This window comes from Tenrec ecaudatus, chromosome 3, assembly GCF_050624435.1.
Source record: "Tenrec ecaudatus isolate mTenEca1 chromosome 3, mTenEca1.hap1, whole genome shotgun sequence".
Lineage (NCBI taxonomy): Eukaryota > Metazoa > Chordata > Mammalia > Afrosoricida > Tenrecidae > Tenrec > Tenrec ecaudatus.
The window spans coordinates 59,422,182-59,444,965 of NC_134532.1; the positions used below are offsets into that span (position 1 = coordinate 59,422,182).

General features: G+C 39.9%; 1 protein-coding gene across 1 annotated transcript in view; it reads left to right on the forward strand.

Moving 5' to 3' along the window:
• Nucleotides 1-22,784, forward strand: part of DCHS2 (dachsous cadherin-related 2) — a 341,195-nt gene that overhangs the window by 150,168 nt on the left and 168,243 nt on the right. Inside the window, exon 2 of the mRNA XM_075544792.1 lies at nt 21,934-22,125. Within this exon, the coding sequence (XP_075400907.1) occupies nt 21,934-22,125 (192 nt within the window). The remainder of the gene's footprint in view (nt 1-21,933; nt 22,126-22,784) is intronic.

A 22,784-nucleotide genomic window follows, 5' to 3' on the forward strand; every position in this document is an offset into this window, starting at 1 on the left:
CTCATGGAAATACTTACAAGGTAATATTTTATACTCCCCCTAAATTAAAACAATATGAAACAAGCTATGATGAAAACAAAATTAAGAAAATCAAGGCACGAAGAATATCAAGCAGAATAATTAGATCCAGGGAGAACTTGATACATGAAGTGTATTCCACAAGATCATGGACATGTATTCAAGTTCATACAGGTTCAACATAGTCTCCGAGGTAGAGATTTCCATTGCTTGAGTGAAGAACCATTGGTTTTCCCTAGTATTAAAGCCTCAGGATTTTTTTTTTGGCCAGTAGTTCTTTGTAAGGAGAACATTGAAATGAAAGAGAAAAATTCCCGCAACAGAGTGCTTGCAGCCAGTTGATCACACAGTTCTGTGAAACGCAATCCTGTCAGGGGCGGAGAAACGAAGTTGGCAGTTCGTACCTCCATACAGCTATAGCTGTGTGCGGTGCCTTCTCTTCCGCAAGGGAAACAAAGATAGCAAGTGGAGTCAAAAGTTCAAAACTTTAACATACGTCAACTGGGATTATGATCCTTTTCCCATGAAAAATGAAGCAACTCACTGTGCCTTTGGTTTCCTTGGGGAATCAGAGTTTGTGTTGGAACTCGTGTTTTTAAGCCAATATTGATGACTTACATCCCCTCCCTGTTATTTGTCTTTTCATTTGGATTGTTCAAACGCTTGCTTCTTCTTGGAGTTCAGAGTGCACCTGTGCACCTGTGCATGTGAGAAAGTGCACCCTTCCTTCCACTGAGAAACTTCTCTACAGAAATTGATGGTACCTCTTTGTTTTACAAAACATATGTAGGGGATGATGCAACCCAGATAAAATCCAAGTGATTCTGGATTTATACGACTCATATCCAAAGGAGGATGAGATGCTTAAACCCAAATCCTTTGAACATATACCCAGCATCCATCCTCTTTCCCGGCTTCAGAAGGCATTCCTGAGTGCCCACCATGAATAGAGTGGGCAGAGATGACCCTTAACAGCCACACAACACACAAGAGTCTCCATTATTGTGTAAAAAGCAAATCAGGAACAATAGAAGGCATTTTAAAAAAACATAAGTTAAAAGAAAAATGACTCTTCTCCAAGATGATACCCCAAGAGAGAACACCTGTGAGTGGTTGGAGGCATATCCTTTGGATTTTTTTGTTTTCTCTGGAAAAACAGTAACGTTATGCAACCCTAATAATATTCATTTAGGAAAATGGTCAAAAAGAAACGAGCTTTCCCTTGAGCTGGCCTGGTGGAGCCATGTGACCCATTTCCATTATCTCCTGTTGTTTATCTTGAAGTGATGCAAGTGATTTCTGGGGAAAGAGAGTATTATTTTCTTCTGCTTCGGGGAAATGTATAACTTGCCCTGGAAACTATCCTCAAGAGTTCTTTGCCTTTAGGTTCTTGAAATGTAATCCAATGCACAGACTTTCAAGAAGTTGGGGCTAGTGATCCTAGCCTAGCTGCTATTTGCCCTCTCTTCTGGCCTGGGACCTTGTTCCCGTTTGCATGTGGTCATACTCTGGGAGAAACATTACTGTGTCTCAGTCTGCTGATGTTTTTAACTCTTCTTCTACTTCAACACTTTGAATATAGATGCCTCCATTTCTGTAATGGGAAAGGGATGAGATGTAGTTGAAGAAGAAGGTTCGTATGGAAACTGGGCAGCCCATGGGTACCCAAGAAATGCTCGGATGGTTCTCGTATGGCAGGGTGGTAACCCTATAGCCTACTTTTCACAGTGTGCTCAAAGGGACCTTGATGATAATAATCACTGCCCTTCTCCTTCCCTAGCTTTAGGAATCCTCAAGCTCAGACTCCTTAGGGCCATTGCCTCATGTTGACTGTTTTCAAGTTCCAAAAGGAAAGGAGATCTGGTGGTCCCAGGAGTTGGGCTGCTAATTGCAGGATGAGTTGTACAAATCCACCAGCGGCTCCATGGGAGAAGGACGAGTTATTTTTAGCCACGGTAAAAAGTCACAGCCTTGGAAACTCTAGAGAGCATTTCTACTATGTCCTATAATGTTTAAATGGACTTGATGACAGTGGGTTTGGTTTCATAGGGTGAGGTAGTTAGTTTATTGTGCCAACCTGGCGGATAAACACATGTGGGGTTAATTGAAGAGCGGAAGGATAAATGGCTCAGTGAGCCTCACCTTTCTAGTTCTCCGGTCTCTTGCTTTGTGATTGTTGGACCAGGGTGCACCTGCCTTAGCCTGTTCCCTGCTTCAGCTGGCAAGGTTCACGTCCTGCAAGACAGCCCTGGGGAGAAGCCACCTGGACCTACTCTGATGCAGCCCTGGGTGCTGGTGCAGCTGTGTGGAGACCCCTGCCAGTACTGAGATGATTACCTTTTCACTGACTTGGCTTTCCCCCTGAAGTCGGCATCATTGCGTCTGTTTTGTGAGATGGAGGAGGAGTTTGTGGATTGGTGTTGGATATATGGGTTAATGGGTTAATGTTGGACTTGTGGGCTTGGGCTTGGGCAGCACTGGGTTAGGATGTTTTCTTGATGCGCACTTAACCTTTATATACAACTCTCTCTTATTCATGAGTTTCTGTGGATCTGTTTCTCTAAATACCCAGACTAATACACAGAGCTTCCAAGGCCTAATCGACTTTCTCTCTCTCAGTGGCTGGTGGGTTTGAACACTTGCCTGTCAATGCATACAGTAGTGCTTAACCTCTGCATCACCAGGGCTCATTGTCCTTATATAACCCAAACTCAACCCCTTCCCGACAAGATTATTCTGACTCATAGTGACCCCTAGGTAATATTTCCAAGACTGTAACTTTGTCAGTGTATGAGAAAGAACTTCATCTTTCTCTGTTGGAACAGCTGGTTGGTTTGAACCTGCAACTTTGAAGTTAACAGCCCAATGCCTAACCCACAGCACCAAATAGAACAGATTTAAAACCATGGATTGAACAAGATCATGAGATCATTGAGATAGATACTGCAAACAGAGAAAAGAGGATATGTACCCAGTAGTTTGAAAGAACAAATTTCTGTGTACATGAGGTATGGATAAAAGTTAATCCCATGTAAATCCAGATGTAGAAAGAAATAATATAAATGAAATGTCAACTTCTAAAAGTCCTGTGTTTTTGGCCTGATTCCACATAGAGTTCATAGTGGCCAAAGGATTTATGTTTGTGCTCCAGGAAAATGCAACACTGGACACAAAGTTTGGCTAAGATCTTCTTTTGAATTTGACATTTAAGTATTAAGATGCATATCTGTAATAAATGTATACAATTTGTAATCCAAAGTCAAGTTTGGATACACATAGTATTTTTGGATTATATATTTCTCTGTGTTGCTAGACACCTATACGAATACTATGAAAACATTTAGTTTAAGATTAATTTGCTTTAGAATATGCATTTTGCCTTTATTATAATTTATTGATGAAAAGCACTGGAAATTATATGAAAGTGACAGTTGACATAAATAATTAGAGAAGTTGTACTGAGATTTTTTAAAGAATAATACAAAGAGAAGTAGTGCATGATGCGATCAGACTAAGCAGTAAACTGAGAGAAACTTAGTTTTGTTACTTTCCATATAATGCTAATAATAAACTTTGAAAGAGCGTGTCGGTGTTGCTGCTGTTGAAATCATGTTCATATGCGCCACTTGGGTGCTGTCAAAGTCATCTGCATTTATATGCACATATTACTATGTCAGCAGGTCCACCTAGACAAGATAGGCTGGACAAACAATGAGAGAAGAAAATAACGGGACCAATGGTCCTGGAGGGGCATGGGAGCGTGGGAGGTAGGGGAAGGGAGGAGGTGTCACCCAACACAGGGACAAGGGTACAGCGAGTGGTTCAAAACCAGAGGAGGGAGGGGAGGGGAGGACTGGTAGAGAGTGACCAAGGGCAAGGTAACTGAGAGGAATTACTGAAACCAGAATGAAGGCTGAACATGGTAGTGGGACGGGAGGAAAGCGTAAGGAAATAGAGGAAAGGCATAGGAGGCAAAGTGCATACAGAGAAGCCTAAATAGAGACATGTACATATGTAAATATATTTATGATTATGGGGGAAATAGACTTAGGTGCATATATTTATAGGTTCAGTAGTAGGGTAGCAGATGGACATTGGGCCTCCTCACGCACACTTCCTAAATACAATAGCACCTCGCCCAGCTAAACGGTCATTGCATGATACCCACCTTCCCGACATGATCACTGAAGACAGACATGTGTGTAAGCAAACGTGGTGAAGAAAGCTGATGGTGCCCGGCTATCAAAAAGATATAGCGTCTAGGGTCTTAAAGGCTTGAAGGCAAATAAGCAGCCATCTAGCTCAGAAGCAACAAAGCCCACAGAGAAGAAGAACACAGCCTAAGCGAATACAAGGTGTTGAATGGACCAGGTAGCAGACACCAAGGAACAAATACAATCATTGTGTGATTACCTTCCTCACATAAATGCTGAAGACGAAGGTGTGCATAAGCAAGTGTGGTGAAGAAGGCTGATGGTGCCCAGCTACTGAGAGACATCGCATCTGCGGACTTAAAGGTTTGAAAGCAAACAAGCAGTCATCTAGCCCAGAAGCAACAAAGCCCAAATGGAAGCAGCACACCAACATGGGTGATCATGAAGGGCAGAGGAGACCAGTTCTCAAACAACAAAGGCAGGGGGGTGGGGGAAAATCACATCGCCGTGAATGAGGGGGAGTGCGTGATGGAGACCCAATGCCCATCTGTAGACAGCTGGACATCCCTTGCAGAGGGGTAGTGGGGAGGAGATGAGTCACTCAGGGTTCAGTGTAGCAACAATGAAACTCAATACCTTCCTCTAGTTCTTGAACGCTTCCTCCCCTCCCAATTATCATGATGCCAATTCTACCTTGCGGACCTGGTTAGACCAGAGGGTGTACAGCGGTGCAGTAGGGATCTGGAGACACAGGGAATCTAGGACGGATGAACCCCTCAACACCAGCGGTAGGAGTAGCGACACCGGGAGGGAAGGGGGTGTAGAAAGGGAGAACCGATCTTGGAGATCTATGTGTAACCTCCTCTCTGGGAGATGGACAATGGGAAGGTGGGTGAGGGGAGATGCCAGGCAGTGTAAGATAAGATAAAATAATTATTTATAAACTATTAAGGGAGCAGGGGGAAGGGGGGAGTAGAGAGGGAGGGGGAGGAGAAAAAAAAGGAAACCGAGCTGATTCCAGGAACCCAAGTGGAAGGCGAATTTTGAGAATGACCAGGGCAACGAATGTATAAGGGTGCTTTGCTCAATTGATGTATGTATAGATTGTGATAAGAGTTGTACGTTCCCCAATAAAAAGATTTATTAAAAAACAAAAAAAGAGAGACAATGAAATTGTGCAGTTGGCACTTGTGAGAGCAAGAGTAATAACTTTCAGCTCTATCTGGAAATAATGTAGGTATATTTTTGGCTCCTTTGTGTTTGTGTCTATGAATGTTGATGACTTTATGGTATTTAACTGTATTATAATTCATAAAATAAAGTTTGTATTTTAACCATTTAAAAGTATGAATTTCAGTGACATTAATTAAATGTTTACTGTTGTGTATCAAACCATTACCACTATCGATTACATGTAAAGGGAATCATATAATATAACCTTTGTTATCTGACTTATGTCACTTAGCATAATGTTATAAAGGTACATCTTTAGCATGTATTACAACTTAACTTATTTTAGTGGCTGAAAAATATTTGATTGTACATACAAGGATACATATGTGTGTGTGAATCTGAGTATCACATTTTGTTAATCCATTAATCTATTGATGAATACTTAGATTTCTTTCACTCTTGGCTATTGTCAATAACACTACAATATCAGTGTACAAAGATCTGTTTGGGTATCTGCTTTAAATTCTTTTGGATATATTTTAGTCATATTGTAATTCTCTGCTTAATTTGTTTGATGAGCCAACAAACTATTTTGCACACAGGCTTCACCATTTTACATTTTCACCAGAAGTTGCCTAGGGTTCCGACTCCTCTACATCATCTTCCATACTTGTTCTTTCCCTTTATTTGAAGTTGTAGCATCCCAGTGGCCATGAGGTGGCATCTAATTATTCTTTTGAGTTGTGTTATCCTGATGACTAATTCTATTGAATATCTTTTCAGTGTGTTCATTGGCTATCAGTATGTCCTGTCTATAGAGCCATGGAGGCACAAAGGTTAAGAACTCCATTGCTAACGACAATGTTGTGGTTTGGAAGCCACCAGTTCCTCCAGAGGAGAAAAGACCAGGAGATCTGTTCCTTTAAAGGCCGTTGTTGGGTGGTGCCCCGCCAGTGCTGACTCATAGTGACTCTATGTACAACAGAATGAAATACTGCCTGGTCCTATGTCATCCCCATACTTGTTGCACTTGCGCCTATTGTGGCAACCACTGTGTCAATCCATCTCATCTCATCACATCACATCACATCACATTCTTTTTCACTGACCCTCTACTTTCCCAAGCAGATGTCCTTTCCCAGGGATGGATCTCTCTTGATAGTGTGTTCAAAGAGCATGAAATACGGTCTCACCATCCTGCCTTCCAAAGCGCATTCTGGTTGTCCTATCCTCCCAGACAGCTTTTTTTTTCATACTTCTGGCAGTCTATGGTATAGTCAATATGCTTCCCCAACACCATACTTCAAATGAATTAATTATTTTTATCATCTTCCATATTAATTGTCTAGTTCTAATTACATGCATATGAGGTGGTTAAAAATATCATGGCTTGGCCCGGGGACTCCTTAGTCTTCACAGTGATGTTTTCGCTCTTTATCACTTTACAAAGGTCTCATGCAGCAGATACAATATGTATCTTTGCCCAATGTGATATATCATTTGATTTCTTAACTGCTACTTCTGTGAGTATTGATTATGGATCCAAATAAAACGAAGTCCTTAACAACTTCATTTTTTCCCCTTTGTTTATTGTCAAGATTACAGCCTAGGAAACCTTGTAGAGCAAATTCATGAGTTGGAATCAACTTGGTGGCACTAAACACCACTCTTTGGGGGGAAATGTCTATTAAAATTCTCATTCCATTTTCTTCACTGGTATTTTTGTTGTTGTGAGTTGAGCTTTCTGTGTAAGTATTGAGTCAATTAATATATTAAAAAATTTCACCATTTTCTATGAATTCTTTTGCTTTGAAATTATCACTAGTCCTGATGAGATTATTGCAGTAAGTTAATAAAACAATCAAAGAATTATATTTAAAGTACAATTACCCAGTATCAAATACTAAGTAGACACCTGCCTGTCCCCCCTGAAGAATTTATTTCAAAGGATGCATTGAATCTGCAGCTCTGGGAGAGGGACATATCTGATCAGAGCACACGGGAGCAGATGAAGGGGGAGTAGGAGAGAGTGGAGCACATCCTGGCATGCCAGGCCTTGAGGACAATGACCCCAATTAGAGCAGCCAGTCCACAGAGAGGACTACATGGCCAGCCCCACTATGAGACATGACATCCCTCATGGACCCATGGCCCTGCGGGGGACAGCACTAGAGACACAGTGTGGGAATTGCACCCGACCTGATCCCACCACACCGAGGTAAATCACTGGGGGAGTGCAGCGGAACAGCAAGGGAGTGGAGCGGCAAGGTCCCCAGGGAATGCTGAAGGTGGACTTTGGGGCCAGGACGTGGTGCCCCAACAGACTGGACTGGAAAACACTCCTAAAGCCCAACAAATGATCCTTGAACTAACTATAAGCTTTTCTTTCTTGTTGTGTTTTGTTCTTTGTCAGTGGTTTGTTGTGGTTGTTTTGTTGTATATTGTTCCTTGGTTTTGCTCTGTCTTGATTTTGTGCATGTTATTATCTCTGTAGGTCTGTCTAAATAAGATAGGCCAGATGAACAATCTGGAGGAAAACCAACGGGACCGACAGTTCCGGGGGGAAATGGGATAGGGAGAGATAGGGGGAAAGGAAGTGGTGTTAACAAACCCAGGGACAAGGGAACAACATGTGATCCAAACTGGTGGTGAGGTGGGTGTGGGAGGCCTGGTAGGGAATGATCAAGGGTAATGTAATGCAGAGGTATAGCTGAAACCCAGGTGTGGACTGAGCATGATAGTGGGACAGGAGGACAGTCAAGGGAAATAGAGGAAAGAGCTGGGAGGCAAAGGACGTTTATAGAGATCTAGATAAAGGCATGTGCATATGCAAATATATTTATATGTGAGGATGGAGAAATAGATCTATGTGCCTATATTTATGGGTTTAGTATTAAAGTAGCAGAAGGACATTGGGGATCCACTCAAGTACTCCCTCAATGCAAGAATAATTTCTTCTATTAAATTGGCATTCTATGATGCTTAGCCTCCCGACACAACTGCTGAAGACAAAGCAGGTGAATAAGCAAATGTGGTGAAGAAAGCTGATGGTGCCCAGCTATCAAAAGATATAACGTTGGGGTCTTAAAGGCTTGAAGGTAAACAAGCGGCCATCTAGCTCAGAAGCAACAAAGCCCACATGGAAGAACACACCAGCCTGTGTGATCACAAGGTTCCGAAGGAATCAGTTATAAGTCATCAAAGAACAAAAAAAATCATATCATTGGGTGCACACCTCCATGATAAGATCGCTGAGGACAAATGGGTGCATAAGCAAATGTAGTGAAGGAAGCTGATGGTGCCCAGCTATCAAAAGGTATAGTGTCTGGGTTCTTAAAGGCTTGAAGGTAAACAAGCGGCCAGAAGCAACAAAGCCCACATGGAAGAAGCACACCAGCCTGTGATCACTAGGGTGTGGAAGGGATCAGGTGTAAGGCATCATCAGAACAAAAAAAAAAAAATCTTACCATAGCAAATGAGGGGGGAAGTGCAGAATGGAGACCCAAAACCCATTTGTTGGCCACTGGAGATCCCCTTGCAGAGGGTTCTAGGGGAGGAGATGAGTCAGTCAAGGTGCGATATAGCACCGACGAAAAATACAACTTTCCTCTATTTCCTAAATGCTTCCTCCACCCCCCCTCCCACCCCCACTATCATGATCCGTATTTTACCTTGCAAATCTGGCGAGACCAGAGGATGTACACTGGTACAGATAGGAAATGGAAACACAGGGAATCCAGGGCAGATGATACTTCAGGACCAGGGGTATGAATGGTGATACTGGGAGGGTAGAGGGAGAGTGGGTTGGAAAGAGGGAACGAATTACGAGGATCTACATGTGACCTCGTCCCTGGGGAATGAACAACAGAAAAGGGGGTGAAGGGAGACGTAGGACAGGGAAAGAAATGACAAAATAATAATTTATAAATCATCAAGGGCTCATAAGGGTGGGGGGCGTGAGGAGGGAGGGGAAAAAAAGACAACCTGATGCCAAGGGCTTGAGTGGAGAGCACATGTTTCGAAAATGATGAGGGCAATGAAAGTACAGATATGCTTTATAAAATTGATGTATGTATAGATTGTGATAAGAGTTGTATGAGCCCCTAATAAAATGTTTTTTAAAAAAATTAACAACAGCAAGTTGGAAGGCTAGATAGGAAGTATAGGAGGCAGTGAGTGTATGTCAGTGGAGGCAGAGCAATTCTGAAAAGGACGACAAGAACAGTTGCACGAATTCAAGAATATATTCATTGTCGTTGAATCATTATGTGTAGAAATAGATGTACTGTATCTTTTGTTGGGGTAATAGAGTCTCATAGTGAGGGGCAAGGAGTTAAGGAAATTGCCTGCTAAGTTTTTGAGGTTCCAGTTCACTAGAGTTGCCTCAGAAAAAAGGGTCCTCCAATCTACTTCTTGGGTAATCAGCCTTTTGAAAACACTGGGATGCACACTTATTCCCTGTTACACAGGGGTCTCCATGAGTTGGAATCTACAACGGGTGTTTTTAAAAACTGGAGTGGAACATACAAGTGGGAATGACTGGTCTATAGGCTTAAACATCCATTGTCATTGTTGATTCCAACTCAAGTCATTCCACGTAGGGTTTCCAAAGCAGCAAATCTTTATGGGAGCAGAGGGCCTCATCTTTCTCCCAATGAGCGGCGTCTAGGTTTGAACCACTGACCTTGCAGTTAGCAGCCTAACTCATAACCAGCTCAAATACAGGATCTCAAATGAGCCTCTGATATTCATTGGCTAGAACTCTGAGGTGTCTTCAACATTTTAATCCTTGGTCTCAAGTGATGTCTCCGCTTTTCTAATTGAGATTATTCTCTAGACTTCAGAACAGGGATTGAAAAAGTCGTTCACAGGCCAAATCCAGCCTGCAACCCATTTCTGCCGCATCAATGAGTTAAGAATGGCTTTTATAATTTTAAATGATAGGGTAAACGAAAATAATACTTTGCTATTACTTAGCTATACAAAGTCTAAATATTTGTGTACTTAAATAAATTTGTAGTGTAATGCAGCCACTCATTTACATATTGTCTATAGCTCATGCTCACATGCAGAGTGGAGTAGGTGTAACAGTATAGCCTGAGACATGTATCTGACCCTTTACTGCAAAATATCAGATCCTTGTTTTAGACATCATTGATGCTGTAGGTCTGTGATTCCTTCTTATTTGGTGTGTAAGGAGTGTAAACAAATGAAGTATTTCCAAAAAGCATTCACAAAACCTGAACATGTGTGTGTCACACACTAGTCAAATAAACTTTTCTTTAAGTTTAGTATTTTTTGATGCTCTGATGGCCCTCCTCCACTAAACCAAATTAAATAAAACATGCTGCCATTGAGTCAATTCCAATTCATAATGACCCTATAGGACAGGGCAGAAGTGCCCTTGTAGGTTTATAAGACTGTAACTCTTGACAGGAATATTTTTTTCCCCGCTAAGTAGCTTATGGTTTAGAACTACTGACCTTGAGGATAGTAACCTATCTTTTAAAAATACTATTGTTTTCCATCAAACTGGTTTTTGCTTTTGAGGATTTGGACAAACATACTGACAGGATTAAAAACGTGAAATCCTCTTGTAATCTAATTCCTCACATTGTTGTCGTTAGCTGCTATTGGGCTGGTTCTGACTCACAAGACAAAACACCACCCTTCTGCACCATCCTCACAATTCTTATGTTCAAGTTCATCGGTGCACCCACAGTGTCAATCCATTTTGTGGATACTCTTCCTCTTCTTCGCTGCCCCTCAACTTCACCTAGCATGCTGTTCTCCTCCAGGGACTGGTCTCCCCTGACCATGCGTCCAAAATACATGACACGAAGCCTTGCCATCCTTGCCTCTAAGGAACATTCTGGCTGTATTTCTTCCAAGACAGAATTCTGTGGTCTTTGCATTAAGCCACTTAATATGGTAATTTATTTCCTTTCACTTTTTGCTCTTCATTTTGCATATTTTTGCCCAAACAGGATATTTTATATATAATTTTATCGTTTTCTTTTTCAAAAATAATATTGTGAATATTTTAGTGTCTTTAAATCAGAATAGAATTTTATCTTATAGATGAACCATAACTTATTTAGCTGTTTTTTTATTATTGGATATTTAAGTGTCTTGACTGAATAATGCTGTATGTTTTCATATTAACAGCTGTCAAGCAATACCACTCTAATTTTAGTAACCAGGGTAAAGAAGCACAGTTTTAGGTGTGTAAGAATGCTCATCCTACAGATGTTATTGTGTAGAGCAACCCACACGTTTTCTTGACTGCAATCTTTCCAGAAGCACATTGCCATTGCCAGGCCTTTTTCTCACAGGACCGCTGGGTGGGGTCAAACTGCCAGCCTTTGATTAGCAGCTGAGTGCTTCACCATTGTGCCCCTTGGGGTCCTAATTAGTGAAGGCTAAGTTATTTTCCAAATAGTCTGTAACAATCAGTGTACAGGTATTAAATTCTTGGCAATGTTTATTATATACTATTATGATTTTGATTAGTAAATTGCTAAGCAAAAATACGATTTCATTTTCATTCATGTGCTTACTAGTAAAGTTGGATATCGAATACATTTATTTCTTCCATGAATTGCACTATTCTCTGACTATTTTCTTATATTGGGTAACCAGTATTATTTTGAAAGGCCTCTTTCTATCTGGAATATGTTAACTTCTTTTTATACTTGATGTATATATCATGCCTAATTTTCTTCTAGCTTTTGGTGTGTGATAATTGTGTCATAGTGGTATGTTAAATGTTTATGTAGTCGTTGTCATGGCTTCTTTCTTTGTGAGTTTTATCCATCTGTTTCAGCTTTGGAATTCCTTTTTCTTTCTAATTTAAGAATCAGCCAAATATTCTTCTATATATTCTTTGTATATTTAATGATTTCTTTATTTACATTCCTGCTTTAGCTTGGAAATTCCTTTCCCTCTGAAATTTCTTCTCAATTTAAGAATCAGTCAACTATTTCCCTGTAGATTCTTGGTATTCCTAATGATTTCATTATTTACATTTAACATATCTGTGTAGAATTTATTCTGATGTGAGTTAATATCAAACTTGATTATTTTCCTCCATGTATGTTGCCAAATATTCTAGCAACTTTTACTGGATCAACTCACATTCCTTTGTGGTTTGTGATGTTTCCTTTGTATTATACAAAACAATTTTAGTTTTACCAGGATTTATTTTAAGTGTTCTGTTTTTGTTCCACTGGTCTGCCTGCCAAATCTTTGGTTAGAACTATACGAGTTTTACTATTTACTTTTTAATATCTCATAGTATAAGTTATCTACTCTATTAATCTTCTTTTTGCACAAAATACCAAGTTGCTGCTTTTTTGTTTTACAATAATGAAGCGCTAGCATTAGTCATTTCTTGACCCCATTTTTCTTTCTTTCTTTTTTCTTTCTTTCGTTCTCTCTTTCTTTTTTATTAAAATTGGGATTAATATATATAGCAAATAATTCAGTAGTTTAATCACATGCAGCAGAATTATTCATATCACAATCAGTTTCCAAACCTTCTCTTTCTTTATGGACCCCTTGGCATCATTACTCCGTGGTCCTCCACAAAGCCGCCCCACTGTTGAAGGAAAGGCCTTTCAGGTGAAAACAAAGCAAAGCAAAGCCCGGTAACTGTGAGTTCTAACTCATGGTCATGCAGAGTGGACCTGTCCTCCATACTGTTTCCAATAGCTGCTTGTTTTCTAAAGTAGATCACCAGATCTTCCTTCTCAGTGTGGACCTGCACCTTCCAACTTTGTGTTAGCGTCCAAGTGTGTTAAATGTAGCATCCAGGAACTTCCTTCCCCGATCAATGGAACTCAAGTTTGCAAAGGGAATGCATTAGCTCTGTTCCACCTATAAAATACCCCAAAGAGCATACAAACATGCTTTCAAGGGCCAGTGGTTGTTTCCATTTGTCCACTCTCGTCATACCACATCAGTGGAACTGAGTCCTTGACCAGATGTTAATGTGAGGAAATGTTACAATTCCTTAGATTTCAGAAGGCTGATAATGGAATCCCACCACTAGTCTGTCATACTTTGAAAGCTTGTGCCCTTCTGCAATGCTGGAAGCTATGTCACTGCTATTTCAAATACCAACAGGGTCACCCAAAGTAAACAGGCTTTAAGCACAGCCCACAGACTAAGCACAGACTACAAAGACTGTCCACTTCTAAGGAATTAGCCCCAGAAAAACCATATTAATAGCATGAAAACATTGTCAAGTACTGAAACGTGCAATCAACATGCATTGATAACAATTGGTGATTCAAATGCAAAAGCTGGAAACAAAGAGGGGATGATAGCTGGAAAATACAGTCTGGGGGATAGAAACAAAGCTGGAGGTGACATGAAGAACTGTACATGATAGATGACTTCTGTATCTCCAAAGAAGTCTATATACATGGACTTCTGCAGATGGAATACATGGAACTCAAATTGACCGTATCTGTAAGAAGATATGATGGAGAAGTAAAATACTAGTAGCTAAATGCAGGCCAGGAAATGTTTCAACAAGTTGACGAAGCACTGGAAGATCTCACCTGTCTATGCCCAAAACTTTGGAAGACAGCTACCTGGACCACTGGAAGAGATCTATTTTTGTACCCATTCTAAAGAAAGTGGACCCAACAGGATGTGTAAGTTACTGAACAATGTGATTGATATTATATGAGAGTAAAATTTTGTTGCAGATCATCCAAAAAGGGTTCACAAGGAGATGCCAGAAATTCGAGTCAGATTCAAAAGGAGACTTGGAACAAGGGATATCATTGCTGATGTCAGATGGCTCATAGCAAACTATGAATAACTTTGAGAAGATGGGACTTCCAGAACACATAATTGAGCTCATATAGAACCTGTACATGGATCAAGAAGCAGTTGTGCAAACAGAACATGGGAATACTGCATGGTTTAAAATCAGGAAAGGTGTATTTATTTAATCAGTATATTAAACTACTATTCAGAGAAACTGGTCTATATAAGGAGAACCTGGCATCAGAATTAGAAGGAAACTTATTAACAATTGGCGATTGTAGATGATATAATCTGGCTTCTTGAATGTGAGGCAAACTGGAAGCACTTCTGATGAATGTCAAAGACTGCAGCCTTCAGTATGTTTTACAACTCACTCTAAAGAAAAACAAAATTGTCATAACTGGACCAATGTGTGACATCATGATAAATGAAAAAAGTTTGTAGGTGCCAGAATTTCATCTTGCTTGGATCGACAATGTTCATGTAAGAAACAGTCAGGAGATTGAACACTGCATTGTGTTGCATAAACTTTTGGCACAAGACCTATTTCAACTTTTGAAAATCAAGGAAGTTATTTTGAGGACTAAGGTGTGCCTTACCCAAGTCATAGTATTATTGGTGAACTCATGTATGTGAAAGTTGGTCTGTTAGTCTGGGTAGGCTAGAGAAACGAATTCATAGACCCTCATATGTGTATAAGAAAGTGCCTCGTATAAAACAGCAATTGTATATTGCGCAAACATCCCATCCAGTCCAGTTCAAGTCCATAAGTCCAATATTGGCCTATGTGTCTGACACCAGTCTATAAATTCCTCTTCAGACTCATGCAACACATATACAATGATGCAAAATGCAGGAAGATCACAGGCCAGTGGGTAGAAAGTCTTGTGGATCTGGTGGCAGTGTTAGCATCTCAGTGTTGGCATGGGTCTCCACATGGCTCCTCCAGCTCCAGGGTTTTGGCTCCATCAGCGTAGCTCCATGTGGCTTTTCAACAGGAATGTCTCACAGAGACAGGAAGCAGAGAAAGTGTATCTGGCCTCCAGTGAGCTATTTATCTGTCGTGCCTCCAAATGAGGTCATCAAGCTACGACCTGATTGATAGGCTAGACACCACCCTTCCTCAAGTTGATAGTAGATTATGTAACTGCCACAGTTGGACATTGAATAAGGAAGACCAAAGAAGAATCTGTACATTTAAATTATGTTGCTGGTGAAGATCACTGATAGCACCATGGACCGCCAAAAGAACAAATAAATTTATCTTGCAAGAAGTACAGTCAAATGCTCTTTAGAAGCAAGGATGGCGAGACATTGTCCTATGCACCTTTTGCATGTTTTTAGGTGAAACTAGTCTCTGCAAAACATCATCATGCTTGATAAAGTGGAGGGGCAATGACAAAGAGGAAGGGCCTTGACAAGATAGATTGACTTAATGACTACACCAATGGCTTTAACATAACAACCATTGTAAGGCTGGCATACGCCCCAGCAGTATTTTGTTCTGTTGTCCATAGGAAGGCAAAGAGTTGGAAATGATTCGATAGTATCCAGCAACAACACTAATGGAATCACGTTGATCTTAGTATTATAGTTTCATTTTTATTATTTCCACAATTTGTGACTTAGGAGCAACAATCCTGAAAGTCAGAATAAGTAAATAAACACCTTTAGGTGCATCTTGCTCTAAAATAGCTAAATTGAAAGTAACATGAATTGCCAAACAAACAAACACATCTGTTTTGGAATAAGTACAGCCAGAATGCTCCTTAGAGGTAAAAATGATGAGACTGTCTCACATAGTTTGGACATGTTGCAGGAGAGACCAATCTCTGAAGAAGGATCTCATGCTTGGCAAAGTAGAGGGAGAGAGAAAAAAGAGGAAGGCGAGATGAGTTGACACAGTGGCTGCAACAATGGGTTCAAACATAAGACTACTTGTGAGGATGGAGCAGAACCAGGTAGTGTTTCATTCTGTTGTACATACGGTTGCTAGAAGTCCAAACCAACTTGGCTCCTAAAAACAACAACAACAACATTTTTGGGGACCCCGCAGAATAAACAGGATAGAACAGATAGGTTAACAAACCAAAACAAACAACAAAAATCAATAAAAAAAAAAAGACAGAAGAGAGATTCTGGGGTGTCACAGGTGGGAAAATAATTGTAAAGAAGCCAATATGGTCATTAGTGAAAGAGAATTATCTGGATGAGTGGGGTGAAGAATCTCCCTGAAGAGAACTACTCAGTGAGATACTAAATCTTGAGACCATTATTTTGAGCCCTTTGACTGTACGCTGCCTGCAGTACATTTAGATTCAGTACAAGTGTACTACTGTGATGGCTGGGTTTGCTCACTACGACCCTGCTGCTGTTTCTAGACAAATGAAATAAAAACGTGTTTACTAAAAATAAAATAAAAGAGCTAAATTATGATTTGGGATGAGGAACATGATGATGGTACTGAGTAGCTTCTAGGTAAAAACTCTCCAAGATAGCCTCTAGATTCCCAGTTAGCACCATCCGATTGCAGTATCCTTCTCCCTCATATTAAGTAGCTATGTTTGGACCAAGGGCACACTGAGCATATTAATGAATCAAGACTTTTGTCTTCATGCTTTAACAGATTCATTTTCTACTATTCAAATTCCCTACATTTTCTTTGTCAGGCAATGAATATTGGAAAATATAAGCCTTGTAAAAATGCCAACTTAATTCCAGACATTTAAGACCCAATTATTAATAGGTAAAAGATGTTGAGAATAAGTTCTGGAATTTAAAGTTAATTGTATTTATCTCTCAAGCAATTTAAAATTATTGAGAATACCATACGATTTTAGAAATTGCATTTGTATCTTTGGAAACTTGAAACTGCTAAATTATTAACATATGTAAGAATGAAATTGATCCAATTATTTAGAGTTTGGTTCTTGGTAGAGGGGAAATTTGTGGATTTCCAGGTTCAGCTCATTTGATGAAAAGAATAACTTGCAAATATGTTCACTGTTTGCACAGTAATTTTCAAGAGAACAGGAGATAGGCGAGAATGAAGATAAATTCAGAGTATGTGAGTATGTGTCATCAGTTAAAAAAAAAATAGACAGAGGGAAAATAGTATTATCAATCAGTAAGGCCTTCATCAGGCCCAGGGGTTCCCAATTCAACACTATGGACATCAGGGCCTTACAGTTCTTTTTTGTGGCATCCCTAGTTTATGCCCCAAAGGTGACTATAGCATTTTTCTCTGAACTGTGAGAAGCAAAATTGTCTCCAGACAATAAGGAACAAGTTGTCCCTGACTGAGAACTACGGGACCAGACTATATAGAGTTCTTCAAGTCACTTTTCAGGTAGAACTCAAAATAAAATGGTTGAACCAAAACTCCAAACTCACTCTGGAGGAGTCGATGCACACTCATAGCGTCCCAATAGGACAGAGTAGACGTGTTTCTGTGATTTTCTAAGATTGTAATTCTTTATGGGAGTAGAAAGGCCAATCTTTCTCCTGCAGAAAGGCTGGTGATTTCAAGTTATTGATCTTTTAGTTAGTAACTCAATGCATAACCACTACATTACTAGGGGTCTGTTTGTTGACCATGCTATTGGTAAGGGCTTCAATGGGGAGCATTACAATTAAGAATTAGAATGAGAAAGTTACATGCCTGTGGGGTAAGTTGTTCCTTGATGATATGGTGCTACATCTGAGTTAATAAATTTAACATTTTAAGAAGATTAGGTGTTTCATGGAATTGTTTTAGTAAACAAAGGCTGAAATGACATGGGGTTCGATTTGGAAAATGGTTTGGTGTAGTCTTAAGAGTGTCCTTCTGTGCCCAGCTGCTTGCATTTGAAACCCATGTTTGACTTTTATTAGCTATGGGGCCCTGGGTGAGTTACTTAAGCAATGCCAACCTTACTTTTCTGATCCGTGAAACCAAGTATTCCTTATATGTGTGAAAATTGCCAGGGGCTTCACAGAGTTTATAGAAAATTTCCATTATTCTTTAATTCCATTTTTCCATAAATTAAAAAATTAATTTTATTGGGGACACTTACAACTCTTACAATGATCCATACACTCATCCATTGTGTCAAGCACATTTGTACATATGTTGCCATCATCATTTTTAAAACATTAATGTACATTGTTCAGAAGACTATTTTTAATTCTAAAACACATATGAGTTATATTGCTAAAAGTGTTTGAGACTATATCAAATTTATATGGACAGATTGTAGCATCCAGTTGTGAATACGTTTGTCTTCTAAAATTTAGTAGTGGCCTTGAGAAGGAAATGTTAAAATTTTTACCATCTTTTAAAAAAAGAAAAATATATATATATCCTCACAAACTTTTTGAAGCACCATTAGATAATACCTATTCTATTGTATATGGTTCTTTTTCTATTGTATACGGTCACTTTCCTTTGCAGTTTTACAAACCTTTATCTATTTGTGTTATCTAAAGTGCTAGGCAGATGTTTGTTGTTAATTGAGTTGTAAATCAATGGGAGTATACTGTGCTTCTGAGCGCAATAATTCTTCAAGTAATATATACCCCGTTGTATTTCTCATTATATTCTCCCACAGTTAGTGTAAAAATGCAGAGTGCTTTCATAATTGAATTTGCTTTGTGTTAGGCTGGATTGTCCAGAGAAACAAACCCAGGAACATTTATATATGTATAAGAGAGAACTTTATATCAAGGGGTAATTATATATCAAGCAAACATCCTAGCCCAGTACAGGATAAGTCCATAAGTCTGATACTATTCCATAAATCCCTCTTCAGACTCACACAGCCACATACAATGATGCAGAATGCCAGGAGATCACAGGTCAATGGGTGCAGAGTTACGTGGATCCAACGGTGCTATCTCTGGCAGGTCTCAGCCTTTTGGCTCACCAACAGGAAGGTAAAGCAACACAGAGAGAAGGGAGGATCCCAGGCCTCTCCTTATCAAAAGGCCATGTCCCCAAGAAAGTACCATTATATTGTGACCTAATTTGTCAGACTAGACTCCACTCCTTTACTCTATTTATCAAGTTGACCCGGGAGCACCCCTTGTCAACTTGAAACTTTTTTACAACTCTAACCATACATAATTTTAAAAAACAAAGTAATAATAAAATCATATTTGTCAACCTCAGTTAAACAGAATATTCTCTAAGGGAACAAAACAAAAATATGCTATGCATAACAGTTGTACTTAAGTGAGCATCTACACCATAATCCTCTAATCCTATAAGCATATTCCCTCATCCATGAGTTTTCAAGCCAGTGGCTTTGTGCCTTTATGGCCCCAATTTTAGGGATCCAATTTCTATACTGCCAACTTATATCAACCCAGTGTTTTGAGGACAAGCATGTCCTTTGATGTGAAGAATCTTCACTTCAGTTGGATACTTGTGAGTCCTCATCCATAAGCAAATTCAAATCAGGATAGGCCATCCATAAAGTCAGCAGCAATATGCATCAATTCACAGGCTCAAAATATCTTTTCTTCATCTGGGCGGGTTCTTGTCAGCTCAATGAGGGCTGCCTCACTTAACCTCACCATGGTGCCCATTGGCTGCCTTGCTTTTTGACCATGGGCCCCATCACAGATTCTCAAGAACCCTAGCCCCTTGGGCCAGGTCATGTTCTACTCAACTCTTTAAACTTCAGACCAGCCAACCTGTTCTCTCTTCTCCTCTAGTTCCTGTGAAGCAGGTCCATGGGTGTCAGTGGCCAGACTCAACCCATCTCTTTATTGCTGCATTTCTCACACTTCCACTCAACAAGTGGATCCAGGTGGTCACCTAGCAAGCATTTCCGGCTGCCTGTAGTCTCCTTTAATGTTCAGTCCTAGAGAGGAGTTTCTTCATGGCTCCATTTTTTTTTCTAGCTTCAGGAACAAACCACTAGTTGAAAATTCAAAATGCCAAAGCGTTCTTTTTTTCTTCTTCAGTCAGTCAACAGCCCCCTAGGCAAGTCTCTCTGAATACAAATGTCCTGAGCACTCAAAGCACTGGGTAAGGCTTATCAGGCTGACTGCAGTGAGCCTACAAACTCTCTATTTTCATACCTCCCAGTAATCATTTCTATCAATCATTATATCAATAACAATAGTTAGTTCCTACCCATAGAGACTTTGTTAGTCTGGTTTGACTAGAGAAACAAATCCAGTCACACCCAAATATGTGTGAAAATGAGCTTTATGTCAAGAAGTAATTATATATCAAGACATAATCCCAGCTCAGTGCAACTCAAGTCCATAAGTCCGATGGTACTAGCCCGTAAATCCCTCTTTGGACTCATGTAGTTACAATGATGCAGAATGCAGGAAGATCACAGACTGGTGGGTGCAAAGTCGTGTGGATCCAATGGTGGCGACAACATTGCAGTGTCCTGGCAGTTATCAGGGTTGGCCAGCAGGAAGGCGAGGACAGGGAGAGAAGGGGAGGTTCCCGGGGCCCTCCTTATGAGAAGGCCATGTCCAGACGGAGGCACATCAGGCTGTGATCTGATTACAGACTGAATACCACTCCTGCATTTTAATATGTCTTCAAGTTGACATGAAATTACCTAACTACTGCAGGGACCCTCTGCACAACAGAATGAAACGTTGCACCCTCCTGTGCCATCTTTTCTAGTCCTGAGCCCATCCTTGAAGCCACAACATCAATTCATCTTTTGGGAATCTTACTCTTCTTTACTGTCCTCCACTCTACTGAGCATGATGTCCTTCTTCAGGGACTGAATTCTCCTGACTATATGTCTAAAGTATATAAGACGAAGTCTTGCCATCCTTGCCTCTAAGAACATGCTGTCTGGCTGTACTTCAGAGACAGGTCGGGTTGTCCTATGAGCAGTCCGTGGTATTTTCAATATTCTTCTCCAACCACAATTTAAATTCATCAATTCTTCTTCGGTCTTCCTTACTGAGTGTCCAACTTTCACATGCATATAATGCAATGGAAAATATTATGACTTGGGCCAGGTACACCATAGTCCTCAAAGTAAAATCCTTGCTTTTTAATACTCTAAAATGTGCAACATATTTACCTAGTGCAATATGTCATTTGATCTCTTAACTACTGCTTCCCTGAGCATTGATTGTAGATTCAAGCAAGATAAAAATGCTTGATAACTGCCAGTATGCCAATTTACCATGATGTTATCTACAGGTCCAGGTGTGAGGGTTTTGGTCTTCTTTATATCGAGTCCCAGTCCACACTGAAGGCTGCAATCATTGATAATCCTTGTGACTTCATAACCCTTGTGAATTCTCTCAGTGAAACTGAATTACTAGCAATGGTACCTCTTACTATCTTGATTCTTTTACTCTTAACATGCTGCTACCAATAGGTACAGGTGTGTGGGGGCGGGATGGATAGGGGGGGTGGAGGTATGGAGGTGTACCCATTATTTAAAGGATACTATATGAGAATCAATAAATACATTGTTGAATCATTAATGTATGGATGCTTTTAAATCCATGAGGTTGGATGAGACCACTTAGGTAATGTGAAACAAATTAGAAGACAAGAGGACCCAGAGCTCAGCCCCAAAGAGTCAGAGATCATGTGGATGTGATCATGGGAATGGGCAAAGGGGAGACTGAAAAGGGGAAGTCAAAAAGACGGAGGAAAACAGAGAGTGGGTTATCACAGAAGGTAAGCCAGAGAGAGACACCACAAAAAATCAAAGCCTATCTTTTGGAAATTTCTTTATGGTTACTTGGCTACGTAAATCATTATATTTCATAACTAACTGAAAAATAATATTTTTTTTTCTGCCTGACTGACACACTTTTTGTCTCACAGCTGAAAGCTTCGGATGCAGATGCAGGCCTCTATGGCTTTGTTGAATATTCCCTTTATGATGGATTCCAAAGCGACAAAGCACCTCAGGCATTCCAGATTAATCCAAATGATGGACAAATCTGTGTTTCCCAAGATATTGACAAGGAGAAGGATCCAGCTGCCTATGATCTCTTGGTGAAAGCCAAAGATGGGGTAAGTGCTTTATGCATTAAATTTCAAAATGGCCCTAGAAGTGGACTACTATGTACACATTGCAAAGTACCAGTAATAATTAACAGTTGGCAAATCCTGTTACACATAAAACCACCTCTTCTTTTCACAAAACAATGACATACCACAGACTATATCATTTCATCCATAAATAATTCAATAGTACCTTTAACAAAATGTGTTTTCAAACAAATTATTAAAATACATTACAACAATTATTTAATGCTATCTAATATTAATTCTGACCGAGTTCCAGTGGCATAGTGGTTATGCATTGGGCTGCTAGTGTGGGAAGGTCAGCATTTCTAAACCACCAACTGCTCCATGGGAGAAAGACGAGGCTTTCTATTCCCCCAAATAGTTACAGTCTCAGAAACCCACAAGGGTAGTTTCACACTGTTATGCTGGACTATCTAAAAACATTTCATAGTAGTTGATTTGTCTGAATCAAGTCCAACGATATCCACATATTCATTTGATAGATATGTCTCTTAAAACTCAGTCTCTAACAGTCTTCTCTTACTTTTTCTCCTATGACATTAAAATTAAAAAGGAAATTAGGTCATTTGCATAGTAAAAATGTCCACACTCTGAATGTAGCTGATTACGTCTTTGAGATGTCATTTAATGCGTTCCTGTAT